The 19031-nt window shown below is 43.6% G+C and overlaps 1 protein-coding gene across 1 annotated transcript in view; it reads right to left on the bottom strand.

Annotated features, from left to right (window-relative positions):
• Positions 1 to 19031, bottom strand: part of RSPO2 (R-spondin 2) — a 186870-nt gene that overhangs the window by 67761 nt on the left and 100078 nt on the right. The window contains exon 4 of the mRNA XM_075549362.1: positions 1709 to 1852. Within this exon, the coding sequence (XP_075405477.1) occupies positions 1709 to 1852 (144 nt within the window). The remainder of the gene's footprint in view (positions 1 to 1708; positions 1853 to 19031) is intronic.

Raw genomic sequence — 19031 nt, 5'->3', positions numbered from 1 at the left:
AGTCCTCACACTGATATCTTTGCTCTTAATAGCAGATTTTTGCAGCTTATTTGCCCAAAACATTATGTGAAAAGGGAGCCGCACAGAAATATAAAGTTCTAAGTTCAACCTTCTCATCATACTCACCACTGAAAAGTCTCTGCACACGAGTGGAGGGGAAATCAGCTAACAGCCCCCACACAATTAACATGGCAGCACTCCAAACCTCATCTGGCATTGTGGCTTTTTAAGATTCTTCTCCATTTAGTCTATGTGCCACTTAGTCAAGGTTGACTCAGCAGTCGCACAGAAAAAAGTAGAACAGCCTCTAGGGGTTTTTGAGTCTATAAGTTTGTGGGAGCACACAGTTTCCCCTTCTCCCATGGGGGAACTGACAGGTTCAACCCATTGACCTTTCCGGTGGCAGCTAAACTCATAAGCCTTCGAGGTCAGAGAGAACTTCCTTTTGAATTTTTCTTTCAAGTCTCTAGTGAGCATCTGCCGTGGGTATGATCTTGCCTTTCAAAAGCAAATTCAACCTTCTCAATATGCTTTTCCAGTGACTTTCTTATTTTAAATAGGATGCTGCCTGCCCGGATGTGTAAACTCTGATATAAATAGGAACATAATACACCTCTCTTCAAAAACGCCTCATGTAAATGTGTTCTTCTCTGCAAACTATCCAATGTATAACGGCAATTTCAGCAATACTTCTGCTGAAAATAATTCTTCGTTATCTTTCCAGAACCCATTTTAAGAAGATGAGAGTCTCGCTGTCAATTCACAGCTCTGCTGTGCATCATATCGACTGCATAACATGTGACAAAGAGGTGAAGGGGACTTGAAGAGGCCATTACATCAGGGACTCAATCCAGACATTCATCAACAGGAAGTTACTGCAGCGGTTCTCCACCTTCCTCAGGCGGTGGTGACCCCCCAACTACAAAACTAGTTTCATTGTGACCTCATAACTTTCATTTTGCTCCTGTTATGAATCTGGCGACCCCTGTGAAAGGGTCGTTTGACCCCCCCAAAGGGGTTGCGACCCACAGGTTGTGGACTGCTGAGTTACTGAGTAGTTTATGTCTTTTAATCAGTGGTATAAAACTACCAAATCCTATTGAAGACATTAAAAACATTTTAAGTGTGTATTCCCAATTATTAATCATGAATGCCATACATTATATGTATATAATAAAGTAAGCATTCTAGGTTACCTGAATTAAGTGAAAGAAGTAAAGTTGTTTCAATGTTATATGCAATCACCAACAAAATATATTCAGCTCAAAAAATTCCCTTCAAAAATTTTTTTTCACTAAAACTATGGATAAGAATCAGCTTCATAACTAATCTGCTTAACAAAAGCAATCAAAGAGTTAAGGTTCTGCTGGAAAACTCACTTTTCTTCTGAATTAATTTTTTGTGCCAACAGTTACCACCAATTTATTAAGATAAAAGTTGGTGTATTACACAAGCTACACAATGTTATCAGCACACAGTTTAACGTGGCAAACGCACAACTGCCCAACGTCACAGCGGCACGACTCCTGGTCAGGACGTCTAACAAATTCAGAAAGTCCGCATTTTTAAAAAAAATTAACTTTCAGTCCTAATTATACTATAATAGGAAAAAAATGATTCTTAGCCTGAACATATCTTGCATACGGTTTTCAAGAAATAAGTGTTCAAATTAAAGCTGCAGTTTGAGAGTTATATAAAAGCCACTCACCCACACATTCCATGCTTTCATCTAATGATGCAAAGCCATCTGGACACGCATCAAAGCAGCGGCCTCGGTGCAAATAGAAGCCTGCTTTGCACTTGGTACAAAAGTCTTTGCTAAAACAAGAATCACAGTTTTCTATTCTGCATCCTAAAAAAGAAAAAAATACATATATTAAAAAGAAAATAAAGGGCATTTTCTGTCAAAGAAATCCACTTGCATTACAGATAAACATTTCACCGAATCACACCATTGGAATTTTAGCGGTTAGAGGAATGCACTTGATGCTAGTTTGTTCCCCAATGGCACATCTTTCTCAATCCTCCTTGCCTCTTCCAACAGCCCACCACATCAATAGTGTAAGCGAGAGACGGCCATCCCACGGTCCTAGGCCCAACAAGACCCTCCACAAAGCCTTGCAACTGTCCAAGTGATTAAAATAAAGGATCAAAAGTCAGAAAGGACTGCCTCCATTACTAATTTCATTGCTGTTGGAATTGAAACCCGACAGGCCCTTCAAACGACCTACGATGAAAAACACAACGAGAACCCTGGAATCGGTATTCTGATTCAGGAACCAAGCTAAGAATTTTAATTTCGAAAAAAATTTAAAATGCATGGTCTTTTATGTAGGCTCTGAGTCAATGCTGGCATCTATTTTCAGGAGGACTTGCCTTGGAGAGGCAGTTTGGGTGACTTTACTGAATGCCAAAGCTTTCCGGGCAGTTTACCAGCAGCTATCATCTGAAGTGGGGAGTAGTGTTCCCATTTGTAAACGAGGAAACTAAGACTACAATGGATTAGGTTACATAGTTAGTAGTGATCCAAATGGTTCTGAAAATCCAAAGCTGTCTGTCTCCTGAATCTGTTCCCTGTTTTTCTATAACATTCTGCAAGGGGTAGTTTTTGAAACATAAATGCTTAGAAGTTTCTTTGAGTTGTTGCTATATTGCTATCATTCTGTGACCATATGAGTTGGTCGTAGGTCCCTCTGAGACTATGTCTCAGTTATCAAACAGGACTCCACTGTTGGCATAGTAGGTTAGGAGTTGGGCTGGTAACTTCAAAGTCATAAGTTCGAATCCACCACATACTGTAAGGGAAGAAGATGAGTTTTCCTGTTCCCTTATAGATTTGTATTCTGGGAAACCAAAGGGGCCGCTCGCTGTCCTACAGGGTTGTGAGGAATCTAAACAGACTCAATGACAGTGACTGGTCTTTGGTTTAAGCACTGATTACACAATAACCCACTGTGATGCGCAGAACTGGTTCTTAGGGTAGCTGAGACTATCAATCTTTGAAAAAGTAGACCACCTCATCTCTTTCCTCCTAAGCAGTTGGTGGGTTTGAACTGCCAATCTAGTGGATACAAGTCTAATGATTAACCGACTAGGCCACCTTTTTAGACGATTAAGTTGTAAAGTTAACTAGTTTGGGTAGTTTAATGCTGGCCCAGAGCTTGGCAGTTCGAACCCACCCACTGGCTCCACGGGAGGATGACCTGTGAAAAATGCAGCATCCACCCCCCTGGGGCAGTCCTAGTCTGTCTCATGGGAGCCCTATGAGTGAGAACAACACGGTAGATCATCCACACACACAAGCTTACAATGAGTTAGAAGCATCACTTTTTTCCCTTAAATCAAACACAGTGCAACAAAATGCGACACGGTGCATTACTTTACAGGCAAGCATTCTACGGCAGCTTCCTTGTTAGATCCGCAGCGTCTGAGTCAGAAACCACCGGCAGGTACAGGTGCAGGTAAACACCCATGAAACACATGACTGGTTACTCCTCTCAAGAGTGACAGTCTCAGGACCCACAGGGCGCTTTCGCCTTGTTCTGTGAGTCAGAAGTGAATTGGCGACAGGGAGTTTGGCTGGGGAAGCTCGTCTCCCACACAGAACACAGAAGAGAAAGTTGGTGCCCTGGTTAACTGAAAGGTTTGGTTTTCAACGGAACATAGGATATTATGACTCGTGACACATTTAAGGAATGGTCATAAAGATCTACAAACCTCAGAGATACCTCTACAGCCTGGCATGTCCCCGTTTAACAAGACGCAAGATCAGCACTATGTCTAGCACTTCAGTGATTCAGAAAACCTTCGAAATATGCCATTATCTTTCAATTCTGAGTTTCCGGGAACTTTATGAAGCCCCTCTAGCTCTTGTAAGCAAAGAGATCATAAAGTTAAAAATGTTGTCAACATTTGAAATCATTAAATATTACATTTCCAATTGAGAAAACAAATCCAGAGAGTAGAATTTAAAGGCTGAAAACAAGTTTGCAGCAAAGTAGGTTACATTATAAATAATAACTTTCTAAAAACCTATAAAAAAGAAGATGGAACCTTTCTCACCTTTCCATGTTAAGCCTCAGCAGGTTTTTGTATGGTAAATGACCACCAGGAAGCAGTTAATTCGACTCTTAAAAGGTTACCAAATTTACAGTTGGAACATCAACTACGTGTGGGCGAAAGTCCGCGGGCAAATAACAATATTGGTCTTCTGGGGGGAGGGGGATGACAGGCACAAAAAACACTTTAGCGCCCCATAAAAGGTTTATTTGTAGTCACAAAGGCTGCAACCTCTATTTTAATAAATGAGTGGCTGATAGCTGGTCAGTGGTCTCTTAATCATGGTCAAAATACATGACCATTATGTCCACAAATTGTTGGTTTTCTTGCTCTATTTTTTCCCAAAAGCAAGCAGCTCTTCCAGTTAGTAGAATTATTTTCCAAGAAATAATGATAAACATTCCCAAGAATAAAACCAAACTAATGGGTAAAGAGAAGAAAGCATTTCTTATTTAAAAGAAAAAGAAAGAAGTACTATTCACTTCATAAATCGGCTGTTATCTATAAGATCCAATTTCTCTTTAAAACATGGCCTGTACCAATAAGCTTTTTTGGACAAAAAGTTCCAACAATAAACATTTGGAGTTAATTTCATAAAGTCCTTTACTGTTATCCATAGCTCCCTTTCCTCACCTGACTCGACCGGGCCCCATGAAGGCCCCTGGCCTTTCTCCAGGCAGAATCACAAGAGAAACTTAATTATTTGTTCTAAAAAGTTAAGTAGAACAAAACATATGATACATTTAAACTGTGGCATACTTCTACCCATTTAAACAAACAAACAGTGAATTCTAGGCAATGACTAAGATAAAACTCTAAAACCTATTGTTAAGTGTAAAAGACAGGTTGCAGAACATACTTGGCCTGGATACATTTGACATGTGACAATAACAATCATAGGAGAGTGTGTGCGAGAGACGGTGGGCGGGGGTGGGGTGGGGGTGCGTCAGGCAAAGAAGCAGCTCAGAGAAGTTAATTTGGGAAGGAGCTAGCTATATTAAAAATGCATACTTCTGAATCACATGAATTATAATATATTTATGCGCTAAAAGTATACCCCCCCAAAAAAAGTAATTTCAATTTATAGCTGTGACCTAGTTCACCAAAAAAGGAGAGGGAGGGGTGTAGGGGAGGCATTTTTTTTAACATTTTGAAGTAAACCATTTTAATGGTAACAGGCAAGAATGACTAAAGAGCATATTATCCCTTTCTAAACGTTTTCAGATTGGGCTGCATGGAATTTTACTCCTTAATTGATCCTGCTGAGCCTCCTGCTACAGAGTCCAAAAGACGCATTCCCTGGACCTTTTCTCTTCCTGGCGTCCTCTGTTTGCACATGAGCCATCTGTTTCCCTCGTGCCTTCGGAAAATGGTTCACAGGCTGACCACCAGGTCTGGGGTTTGTGTGCACTCGAGGCGCCTCAGGAGAAAGGCCTGGCAATTCACTCCTGAAAAGAAACAGCTGTTTCAAATGCTGGGGGTGGGTGTGAATGAGGGTGGAGCAATTTGGAACAAAAGGTGCGAATGAGTGCTCAACTCAAAGAATTGTACATGAAGAAATATTCAAATTGTATCTCCTCTGCTGTGTATGTGAGGGGGCACCCCCAAAACCCAATGCTACTTCCCCCCCCCCTTTTCTTTGAGGTGCAGTGGCTAGTGCAGTGGGAGTTTGTTTCTCCAGGTCAGACTGTTAATCAGGCTTTCTATTCAGAGGTTCTGAAGGATTGCATAAAAGTGTGCGGTCCAAAAGGCCTGATTTGTATCAGACGGGACTAGTTTTGCCACCACGACAATGCACCTGCTCACGCAGCCACCTCAGTGTGCCACTTTGTGGCAAAACCCAGCAAGCCTCCCTTGTCTCATGCCCCTTCCTCACCAGACCTCACTCTGTGTGATTTGTTGTTTCCACAAATGCAGAGGGACATGAAAGGAGTGATTTAACGACAGAGAAGAGGTGAGGCAAGAAAAGGAGGGATGTGCTGTCAGCCATCCAAACAGAAGAGTATGAAAAATGTTTCCAAGAATAGAATCACAGATTTGACAGACGCAGCCAGTGTAATGGAGAGTCCTTTGAAGGTGATTAAGGTTTTGTAAAACAATTTAAATATATAACTTTGAAAAAAAATTATGTTTGTGGGGGGGGGGGGTACCCGCTCATCTTCTCAGCCACAACAAAACCAATGTAAGTAAATAAAAGACAACCATGTGGAGCACAGGTCAGCTCTGAGACACATGGTCAGACTCGACATTCACAACTCCTCGGTTGTTTACCTTCTGTTGCCTCTCACAAACGCTCCAGCTCTGGGGGTAAAGGCTTTGCTGGGTGCCAAGTCAGCAGCTGAGGTTCTGGCGGTCACCTGGTCTCGGTGGCACCCGGTCACAACATGAACCTAAGGCCGGCAGCAGTGCCGATGCTTACCACCAACTGCAACGGAGCAAACTCACCTGGACCCCAAGGCTTTTTTAAGCAAACAACTGCGCGAACCACCTAACCTGGGAGTCTTCTTAGGTCCTTCCGCATCTACAAAGCTTTTCTCACCACCCACAATCCTGTTCAGCCACCTGTTTGGGGGCGAACCCTTCTGGGCTGGAAACATCACGATCTGCAGGGCTGCCTAGCACTAGACCTTCTCCCCCAGACCGCAGCCACTCTCAATAAATGATGCTTAAGCTCACGAGATGTACAGATTCAAGCTTCACACTTACTCTACGAACTCATTTTTATATGAACATGAAGTATGCTTATTATAAATACAAAAACTGTACAGAAGGCTTGGAGGCAAATATAGAAATCCTCTTCCTCACCGGAAGGGCACAGCTGGGCTGTTCCCCAGAAATAGCTACTGTGCTAACAGCTTCTTCGGGAAAATCTCTACGTAAGCGTTGTAAACAGATGCATTTAAAAATACCGATAAGAGCACTGTGATCAATTGTTAAACCTCGGAAAATTGAGTGCTGTGTGAGAAAACAGGTATATCACTCTTTATTACACATGGGTCTTTTTCCATTAAATGTCGGGCTCTCGGTGCTGGTACAGAAATACGAGACCCTGGTTTGGCCAACTAGCATGCCTCCAAATTATAGAGCCTCCTCAAAAATGTAATCCACCAGATGGGGACTGCCAATATTGGTTTAAGTAAAATTACTGTCCAAGGGAGACTGCGTCCAGAATGCAACCTGATGAGGGCTGTCATTTGGCAAGTGCCACGCCTGGTACCCTTCTCCTGTTTTCCCACAGCACCCGAGATGGGCACCACTCGGACATTTTTCAAAAACACACTGTAATTCAGCTCCATGGTCCATTCCAGACATTCTCCGGGCACCTAGGACTTGCCAGTGCTGTGTCAGACCCTGAGAACACGATATTAAAAGACCAGACCTCGGCCTGGAGGAACGGAAGCCAAGAATGGGGACCGCGTGGCGCTCCGATAGCACTGCATTGCCACCTCCAAGGTTTCGTAGGCAGGTGTGGGCAGGGCGCTCGGTGCCACAGAACAGGGGGCCCCAATTCTGTTCTGCCGTGAAGTTCCCGTCGTCTGCTCACTCTTCAATTCCAGTTCTAACACAGCACGGGGCCCCAGTGGGGTTTTAATGCCTGTCCACATGAATCCCCACAGAATGCCATTAAAACCCCTATTCCTTCCGCCTCTACACCTTTAGCCTAAGACGACTTACTGACACGGGTTCTGTAAAGATCCCAAAGATGAACATTTCAAATCTTAACTAGAGTAACCAAGAGTCCCAACACTTGAAAACAGCAGCCATACAAAATACAGGCACAAAGGGGTATTGTGTGCAATGACACTTGGAAGCTCAGCTGAGCAGACCAGGAGTGGGGGCGCGAGTAGCTACATTCATAAACAAGTGAAGAAGCAAAGGTAAACCCTGGAGGGAGGCAGAGCCAATGACCAGTGGCTCCATGGAGGTGCGTGACCTAGATTCACAGGTTCTGGGTGAGTCGTTCCACGTCTCGCTGCATTTCTCTTCGGACACCATGAAAGAGACCAGTTGCCACCCAGAAAGCTCTGATCACAGGGCCACTCCAGTGCTTCAGGTCAGGACTGGGCACCGTGGCACGTTCATCAATGGCTGGTTTTCCAGAAGTCAACTGCCAGAGCTTCTTCCGACGTGTCTCTGGGTGAACTCAAATGGCCAACGGTGGTAGTAAGATCATTGTATGTCAACCTGGAGACATGAAACTGGAAGGGTGGAATCCCACCTGTCAATCATGCCGTAGCCCTATGGTGCTTCCTTGAGAGTGTAGCCTTCTCATAAGGAAGACGCTAGGAGCCTCCTCTCTCCCTGCCTCCGCCTTCCAGCCCACTGGGACTGGGTCAGGGACCTGGAGAGTTGCCGGAGCTCTGCCACGGTCCACTGACCTTGGATCCACCGGCCTGTGATCTTCTGGCATTAGGCACCATTGCACATGGTACTGGGACGAAAACCCAGACGCACTGGTGGAAAAGCAAGTGTCCTGCTTGCCCACGTCCAGTCTGCAGTCGGGAAAGGTACACAGGCAGGCCACCCATCCACTGCCATCAAGCCGATTCAGAGCACAGCAGAACTGCTGCCAAGGGCTCCTGGGGTTCATCTTTCTGCCCCCAGACAGGCCGTGAAGTGATCCTCTGACAGAAGTCAAGTGCATACAGAGATGTGGACAATGACGAGACTTTTCAGGACGGTTAGCTACTCAACACAGAAGGAGAAAGAAGAGATAAAGCAAGCCACTGAGAGGCTCATCAGCCTAGGAGGTAACAGGGACAGGAAAAGAGTTGGGTGAAGCAAGACCAGAGGCAAACAAAGTGAAGGAGTGGGTACAAAGGTAAGAGAAGGAAGACAGAGATCACACCAGTGAGGCCCTTGCTCTTTGAGCCCACATCCCTTTCAGGGAATCTGGCCCAGTAAGTGAGGTGGTTTGCTTTGCCTTCCCAGGCAAAGCTAGATGACAAGAACTGCCTCTGAATTGAAGATCTCTGCCTAGCCGATCGTCTTTAAAAACGTGAAAGTTTAAAAGCACTGAAAACCCATCTCTGCTAAGTTCAATTGTGGCGAATTGCCACACGTTGAAGTCAAGGGCTGGAGGAGAGAAGAAAACACGGAGGCAGAGACTGTCTCAGACACACGCAGAGGAATTCATTTATATGACTTCTCAATGCTGAGCATGACGGGTGATGGGTCACATGCTGGCCTGGCACTGCAGGAGAACCTAACTGCTTACTGTCCTTCAATGGCTCTTTATTGTCAGTCCAACAGCAAATTTACCATGTGGGGGGGTCACCCACACCCACTAACCAGCGGTCACTCCGTGGATACAGACCATGGAAGGCCCACGTGGGTGAGAGCAGAACGGTGCTACCAAAGGGTCTCAGTGGCTGATCTCCCTCTCCCCCCATAAGCAGATGGCCAGGACTTCCTCCTGGGAGACTCTCACCTCCAGTTTTCCCATCAGGGACTGCATACACTGAGCATCTGCACTCCCCAGGGAGTTCCCGCCACCCTCAAGGGGGCAGTTAAGTCTTCGGATGGCAGCTGCAAGAATCAAAATGCAGCAAATTGACTCCTGGGCATCCCTAGCGGTTTCTTTGCTTACTGTGTGTTAAAATTTGAACAGAGACTAAAGGAACAGATCGTTCCAAAAGACATTGAAAAATTGGACCTTCAGCAATTTATCACATGGAGAGGCCTAGACCGTGCAACTTAATATGAGGTTTCTCAAGATTGCTTAAATGCTCTTAGGTTTTGCTAACAATTTCAAATATTGCTGTTTAGCATTCTTTTAAAAAATGTTTTCAATGACCTATAAATGTCTCTAACTAAAGTTTTACTTTATCGAAATCATGCATTCCTAATATGTGCCGCTACAGTCACCTCATTGGAGTCCTACTGGTGAGACTGTCCCAAAAGCTAGTTACATTTTCTATAATATGGTCTAGTTACACTCCGCACATTCGAGCCTTCTTACAGCCCAACGATAAAAAAGGTCAGATTCGGAAGTTTCGGGACTTCATGTTCCATAGTTTCCATTGAACTGTCTGAGTGATGATGAAATAAAAAGCCAGTTACCAACTTCGCAGAAGATTGGGTGAACAGGGTCAAAATCAAGTCTGCCTTCAGATCCAGGGCTGTGAACAGCCGCGCTAGCAGACAGAGAGCTTAGTAAAGTCCGTGATAGCAGAGGGTAGGTAGTTAGATGAAAACATAATGCCTTATCATTTGATCTCACTCGACCCATTTTAAAGTGGTTTCCATTTTAATATATCCTGCTTTCTTTCCTAGTGAGGTTTTCCTGTTTGCTGTGGTCATTGTTGTTAGGGTTTTGTTGTGTGGTGGTGGTGGTTTGGTTTGGTTTGGTTTTGTATGACTTTCTATATATGGAATTCAGGATAGGTAAATCTAGAGAGATAATACTGGATTAATAATCACCTGAGGGCCCGGGAGGGGAGGCTGGGGGAAATGGGGAGCTAATAACAAGGAGCAAGAGAAAGAGCATGCTTTACAATCGACTGTGGTGATGACTGATAACTCTTCATACTATGATTGAACTATTGAATTGTATAAAATATGCTGATCGAAGTACTGAATTGTATAATCTTTGAATTATGCGCCGATAAAAACGATTAAAAAGAAGATTGCCTTCACTAGATAGGAGGGCTAGTACAGCATGAACTATCAGCACAAAAAGTGTCAAACAGGACAAGAACCGCAGAGTGGAAGTAAGAACCACACGGAGAACATAGTTGCCACTCAACTAGCACGTGGGTAGTGGATCTAGACTGGCTTCCTGGCTCCCTTCCTAGTTGTGTGATTGTGGAGAAACCAGTTAGGTTCTCTTTCCATCAGGGCCCTCAAGCCTAAAGGATGGCAGCATCAGTGCCTGTTTCATAAGACTGTCTGGAGGAGTGTGGGACTTCCTGGGTAGGAAGTGACCCAAAATATGAACTATTATGAGTACCTAAGTCTACTACCTGCACCTAAGAAAGGACCAAGAAATAGCATCTGGGATGGTAGATGGGAACAGCAGACTGTGTGGAGAGAAATATTTTCTGATGGCCGTGTTCTGTGGCTCTACCTTGAGTCAAACCATTGCCATCGAGTCCCTGCTGACTCACTGTGACCCTGTAGGACAAGGTAGAAGTGCCCCCTGTGGGTTTGCGTTTCTGAGACTGTACCTCTTCACGGGAGGAGAAAGCCTTGGCTTGCTCCCTGAGGTCACACAGCTAAAGAAATGGAGCACTATAATTTTTTGAGCATTTGCATGGAAAATTAAATGAAATGCTTGTACCACTAAGAACCAGGAGTTAGGAAAATTGAGAGCTGAAGGTCATATTAACCCTGAGGAGCAGCACATCTTTTCTGAGTTCTACTCCCCTCCTCACCAGCAGACTGCAGAGGAAAATATCCCATTTGTCTTGATTACAGGGTTGCTCAGTCCATCAAGTCCGAGATGAGAACTAAAAGCGAGAGTAAAGGTATGACAAAACTCTCATCACTGCTGTGGCCAAATAAATGGCTCCTTCGCCAGTCTGACTGCAGCCTCCAAGGGAGAATTCCACTTGAAAGGCGCACGAAACAGCCTGTAACAACAGCTACTGGGGCTTTGGAAGCAAAGACAATAACATCCGGATCTCAGCAATAATGTTAATATTCAAATTGCAGGAAGTTAGGAAGAGTTAGGAAGTTTGAAATAGTTAGGAAAACTGGACTCCAATCATATACTTACATATTATTTTTCATACAGTTATAAGTTCTACCTTATATCCTTCATCACAACCCCTAAGGAAATAAATATAGGGAATTTACTTTCTATTGTTAAAAATGTATTATCAATTGGGAGTGAATACATATATCATATCATTCCATAGTTCAAGGTCAAGCAGAATTGTATAATTGCTGCCACCGTCCAATTCCATTTCCAATCTTTTTCTTCCTGGGCTCCCTGACATCATCTCCCTTTCACCCGCCAACCACCACCGCACACCTCTCAACTCCCAGTCCTTACTCTGCTCCGGTCCCTTGTGGACCCTACTTTCTCCTTTAGTCGTTTTAACGTAAGCGTTGCAGTCGTTCATTTGAAAACATCTGAAAGTAAAACTTGGGAAAGACGTGGCTGGACACTGTGCTGTAATAGTGGAAGGTTTATCTATTACGTCTTGCCCACGCACCTACACCAAACAGCGAGGTTTCTATTAAAAAACGTGGTCAGATGTGTAGAAATAAACTTTAAACTGTTGGTTTCATCTCTCCTATATGCACACGATGTGCACTTAAAACCATGCTGCCACCGAGTGGAACTACAACTTGGACGCATCCGCAGGGGATACTATGCGCACAGAGGTGTTTTCCATCCCAGAGGGGTGAGATAAGGGTGACTGCTTCAAGATAAAGCAGAAAGAGCTCTTTTATAAGCAATTAAAAGAGTAAAAAGAAAAATATTAAAAATTATAAACCAATTTAATATGTTCTATCAGATTTTAAAGTCCTGCCAGTAGCGTATCCCCCACATCTTGGTTACTCTTTGTGCTTCTCCTTTTTTGGTAACTTGTCCCTTTGTTCATATGAATGTGGAACCAGAGTGGCTTTGTGGACTGCAGAATTGAATCCCAGTTGGACTTCTCAAAATGGTGGAAGATGCAGGTCTGGCCACCCAACCAAATGGGAACGTGCATGCAAGATAGGGAGAACTTCTGAATCTGTTCACAGCCACATCACCTAGAACGAGCATCATCAGACTTTCCCAGGACCGTGCCAGGCACTTTAGACTTTGTGAGTGTATGATCTCTGCCTAAACTATTCAACTCCTGCCTGTGTGACAGCGACGGACAAAACTCAAATGACAACCGATGACTGTTTTCTCAGAAAAGCTTATGGATAACTGAAATTTAAATTTAATATCCTTTTTAGGCATCATGAAATACTGTCTTCTTTAGATTTTTCTGTGAACCACTTTAAATAAATCTAAATGCTTCTCTTAGCTCAATGGCCCAGCCGAAAGGTGGCGGGAGGCTGGCTTTTGGGCCGAGAGCTACAGTTTGGTAGCTCTCGGGACAGAAAATGACTAAAGTTCCTGTTGGCTCTTGGGGGGAAGGGGGACATGTTTAAAGCATGTAATGGTAACGTTTAAGCTCCAGGAGGCATCGTGATGCCTTACGTACATCATCTGGCTGTGTGTATAAGACAAATAATCAAACAAGAACAGTAATGCTGCGGTTTCATCTCTCCACCTAGAAACACTTTCCCCACATATGTTTACACTATCCCGATAATTCACGGGGAAAATCCTCTTGATTACTTGTCAACAGTCCCTTATAAATTGATAAGCTTTCAATTTCTTAACTGCTATGCCATTGACTCATGAATTATGGGCTAGGTGGGAAGAAAGGATGGAGAGAGAGTAACTTCGCACGGATGCTTGTTGGGTAAAAGAGGCACCGTTTCGGGCTTTCGGATGATCTGATAAGACCATGGTGTTGGCAGTTTACTGGCAAAGCTCTCGCCTTCCCTGCAGAAGACAAAGACTCAACCCCAGACCGCGGGTTCCATCTGGCTGCCGGCAGAGGTCTTCATGTTGCCGTGATGGGGTTCTTCCAGACTGACCAGGAAGAGTGGCCTGTAGGATCTACTTCTGAAAAGTCAGCCAATGAAAGGCCCCAGGGTCACAGCTTTCTGTGTTCTACATGGGCTACCATTCCATAAGAGGTCAGTCTGACCCCGGCTAAGAACAGCAGCGGCAGCACGGCCGGAGTTATCCATCTGTCTCTGTTTGGGAAGGGGACTTTGTCATTACCAGTCTACCTACTTTGCTACCTAAAGAAGAAACGGCCTCCGTGGTGCTATTGAGCAGCAGAGCCTGGGGCTGGCCAATAAACTTCTTCAAACGTCTGTGACCTGATCTCTAGATGGGGATATCAACTTGGGATCATATGTGACAGCATTTTAAAACTAAAATACATGCATGACTTGCACTAAAGAAATCAGAGCGCAAGGTTGTATCTGCTTTTATAGGAGAATGTTGTCAAATTTGAGACTTTGCTGAAGGAAAAGGCACACTCCAGAGAACTGCCAAATCCTCAAGAATCTTAAATGCAAGCATGAAAACAAAAAGGCCCTCTATTAACCCGCGGGGCAGCCTTTCCGCCCACTATTAGCTAGCAGCATAGTTTAAAAGTAAAATTTCGAGTACAGTGATCATTTCAGACCCATCTTTTCCATCAAGGAAAAACGATTCTAGCTCTTAGGCTATCTATTTGATATAACTTGTCGTCTAGCTCAAATAAGGTGAAAGAATGCCCTGGATGTTTTCCACAGAAGATTGTATAATACTGTGAAAACATGTCGAGCACAAGAGGCAGGCAGTTCTTGCACCTTACTGAGGACAGCACTAAATACCAACGGGCCAGACTATGACCATGACTGACGTTATTACCACCACCCCCGGAATTGGCCTATTGCTTAAAGCTTGCATTCTTTAGCCATATTGGTACCATGGATCTCCATGATGAAACTACTTAGGCTTCTACATCTAGACAACCTCCTTTGTGATCTTTTGAAAACACAGTGATCATGCCACTACCCCTCCTTAAAATCCTCCCCTGGCTCACCTTCACTTCCAGAGTTAACTTAGCTTTCTTGTTAGACAAACTCAGCTTCCTCTCTAACCGCATCTCCATGAGCATATCCCACTCTTGCTATTGCATGCTGCTGAGTCAATTCTGATTCACTGTGACCCTACCCTATAGGACAGGGTAGAACTGCCCCATGGGGTTTCCTAGGCTGTAATCTTTAAGGGAGTTCAGTAGAACCCTGGATCTAAAGCACAGGGGTCCACGAGGGAAAAGGAGCATGCCTTGCTCTATTCTGTCTTCACAGTGCCTAGCAGTGGTTCCTGATGTGCCAGATGATAATAGATGTATCCGATGAATGATTAATAAATCTATCAAATGTCCTTCCATTGAGAATAGACCCTGTAACAGAGTTTACTTTATAAGATTTAATGTATTAGTATGCTTTTCTACCACTACCACCTTAGATTATAAAGAGCCCCATATCCAAATCAGGCACCAATTGACCATATCCTCCAGAAGGGGAGGAGTTGGAAGCCACCAGCTTGTGTAAGTAAGACACGGCAGCTGCTGCCATGGAGACTGAGAGCATTACAAGTCCTATAGGTCTGACCTACTCCACTGACTTGACAAGAGGAGGTGTTTCTTACATGTGAAGATGAAGATTAGGTCTCAATCTGTGTCATTCTCAATAAGCTTTAAATGTAAATTAGCTAGTAGTGAGGTGAAAGAGAAACTTAGATTACTGAATATATATATTTAAAATACAAGTATGTTTACATATGTGATAGAAAAATTATATTGATGACAGGTCGGATTGCATAGCTAATTACTTGTCATCAATAAGTTGTAAACTTTTAAAAGTTAACCTATAAAAAGAGTTGTGTAACATACATTTTTAATACCAATGAGTGGCTTCTGAAGCTGATTATGTACAGCCAATAAGGTCGTGGGTTTGACTTCTTGGTTTGGAAAGTTAGGATTATGGTTTCACGGGACATCTCGGTGAACAGGTACATAATCATGTTTAGTACCTCTGTTCTCCCTTCGAGTACACTGTGCCATGCTTGGGGTCCTGGAGGCTTACAAGTCTTCATCCAAGGTATAGCTATGGGTCTCTTTCCTTGGGGCAGCAGAGGAAGAAGAGTCGGGAACAGGAGGCTGATAGGGAATGGTGGCCAATTGCCTCCATGAACAAGCACTCCTTTGCTGTGAGGTCAGAACAACTGCGTGGTGCCTGGATACTGTTACGGAACAGTTTGATGAAAAGTCCCATAGAAAACGTCTGATCAAAAGGTAGAACATGCAGAAGACAACTTCAAATTCTTATGGACTCCAGATTTTCTGGAGTCATGGGGTCTGATGAACTAAAGCCTTGAGATAATTTTTAAATCTTAAAAAAAAAAATATCCCCTAAGTCTCCTGAACAGCAAACAACAGCTTTACTTCGCTAAGAAATAAAATGCCTGCTTGGCACATTGTGCTCTTTTAAGAACGAAATAAATGGGTCCAGATTGACAATAGCAATTTGAGAAGTTCAATAGGTCCCTTGGGAGGCAGTGAGTTGTGTTCGTGGGAGGAACAGCTCAGAAAAGAAGAGGAGCAGGGATGCGCAGCCAGAAAGATGGAATCAAGGTCAACAAACTGCACATGTAGAAATGGGGCCTTGGTGTATTTTTTACTGTGTGTATTCTCAATAAAATTAAATATGTATGAATAGAGTCACATGCCTACAAAATTTCAGAGACTACCAACAGAAACACTTGTTATTTCACTATGATGTTTCTACATAGGCTTTTGAGAGATATTAGAAGGACCTCAAACCAATCATGAAACCCACTGCCATCAAGTTGATTCCAACTCGCGGAGCGCCACCAGATATGGTCCCAGAGTTGACTGTGCAATCACCCAAGGTAACACTAAACACGGGGCCATCCAGTGCAATTTTAGAGGTGTGTGATTTACCACAGAAGGACTTCTTTTAGAAGGACAACTTTTAGGTCTTGAAATCCTTACTGGGGGTTGAAAAACATAATCGACCTTTCATTTGAGAAAAAATAGTGAAAGGCAGTCTCATTTGTAAGTACGTACATAGACTGGTCCTGTCAACATCTTATTTTCTTTTTGCAAGGAGCCATATGGTAAAAGGAATATTCCAATAGAATCAATGTTCTCAGACATGAAGTCTACTTTGCTATCGACTAGTCTGTTTTAGGGAAAGACTCCCTTGTGGTGTCCACCTCGGTTAGGGAGCGTGTGGAGGGAGAGGGAAAAGGAGAAGAAGAAATCCTTCAACTAAGTCTCAGACGTGTGAGCATGCATGTTCATTAGGACAACTTCTTCATCCCTCTCAGAGTCCTGGCCAGGTTGTCAACTAGACACCGGTATACGCACCAGACGAAATAGTCCTTAATTGAATAAGCATCTTCTCCTTTAAGATCAATGTGAAATATATTGCTATAATTTGCTTTCCAAGGCACAACGCTATAATACACTACTACTTCTCCTTATCAGAACTCAGTCTATAGGGAGAATGAGGCACATTCTAAACCATGGCTCATTACATCCACGGTCACTGTTAGGGGCTGCCAACTGGGCTCTGACTCATAGCAGCCCTGTCTACCACAGAACTAACCATCCTCACACTGATTCTCCTGCCAGCCCATTGCTGCCAATACTGTGCCAGTCATTCTGCTGAGGGTTCCCTCTCTATTGCTGCCTCTCTCCATTATCCAGCACGATGTCCTCTATCGGGGACTGGTCTCTTCTGATAACACGTCTAAAGTAATGAAGTCTCACGACATAGGGCTTCTGAGACTATAAATCTTTACAAAGGAAGTTTGTTTTTGTTTAATATCAGAGATGGATTATCCACTCATCTTCACTAAAGGCATTAAAAAAACTTTCCCATGATCAACAGTGGGATGGCTGGGGGAGGCTGCTTTTTCACCACCTCTGCACACGTAGACACATTGAGCATCTCAGCCTCCAGAAGTGAGTGCCATTGCCTTTACATAATTGTATCGCAAAAATAAATTAATAAATGGGAATGTTCATTAAAGCAATGATACTTTCAAATTACTGGTGACTTAGTTTACAAATGTATAAAGCGATCCCATTAGAACAAAGCTAAAAATCATTCTGGCCAAAAATGGGGGTTCTCACCAGTCAGACACACATCCCACATCAACTCTACTATGCACTACTTGATGGCTTCATACAGCTATTTAACTTTTCTAGGTTGCATTTAAGGAGCCCTGTTGGCAGAGTGGTTACTCACTGGACTGCAAGCCGGAAGGTCAGCAGTTTGAAACCATCAGCTATAAGATGAGACAGGATAACAGGAAAAATCTAATCTGGTTTTACTAAAAGCATACTCAACTCCTGACTGTATAATCTCCCCATGACGTGTCACCTCACAAACTCAATGTTTCTATACCGGAAGGCCTATCATTGCCAATGAACCAAAACACCCAGCCCATAGCTGCCCACCTGATTCTGGCTCATGGCAACCTCACAGGGAAGAGTAGAACTGTCCCCTGAGTTTTTCAGGCTGTGATCTCCAGGGGAGCAGATGGCCAGGCGTCCTCTCTTGCAGAGAGGCTGGAAGAGTCAAACCGCCAACCTGTTACTTAGCAGCCAAATGCTTAAACACCAGGGCTCCTTCGATCAAAACCCAAACCAGTAACTGTAAATAAGCCCACACCTACCCCATAGTTGTATTCTCTCATACTGGGGCCATGAGGATTTATATCACCCTTAAACAGAAACCTGAGAGTCATCCAGGATTTGCCTTTCTCTGTTCCCTTCAATAGAAATGATCAAGGGTTCATGAGGGAGGGGGAAAGGGAGGGAGAGGGAAAAAAGGAGGATCTGACACCAGGGGCTTAGATGGAGAGCAAATGTTTTGAGAATGATGAGGGCAATGAATATACAAATGTGCTTTACACAAGTGATGTCTGTATGGATTGTGATAAGAGTTGTATGAGCCCCTAATAAAACTATAGTAAAAAAATTTTTTTAAAGAAATCTTAAAAGTCACCTACCCCTAAGTGCAGGTGAGCTGATAGCTATGAGCTTCATGAACACCCAGTGCATAACTCCTGTCAAAATCATCACTACATGAAATTTCTCTAACAACAGATTCCCCTTGACTATTAATAAAAAAGGAAGAAATGGTTACTAAAGTTTTAAACTTTATAAAGTACTCTAAACTGTCTCCCAAAATGCAGTCATTCCCACCCTTTCATCTTCAAACAAAGACCTGCTCATTGTATTGGAGGAACCCTAATGGTTCACTGAGTGAAGCACTGGGGTACGACCTAAAGACGAGAGTTTGAATCCATGAAAATAAGCACACAACTGAGAAATCACATGAGGTGCTACAGGGAACCCATGAGGCTATAACATTGA

The sequence above is a fragment of the Tenrec ecaudatus genome, chromosome 5 (assembly GCF_050624435.1).
Source record: "Tenrec ecaudatus isolate mTenEca1 chromosome 5, mTenEca1.hap1, whole genome shotgun sequence".
Classification (NCBI taxonomy): domain Eukaryota; kingdom Metazoa; phylum Chordata; class Mammalia; order Afrosoricida; family Tenrecidae; genus Tenrec; species Tenrec ecaudatus.
The sequence above is the reverse complement of the archived record's forward strand: the minus strand, read 5'-3'. Positions and strand labels throughout refer to the sequence as shown.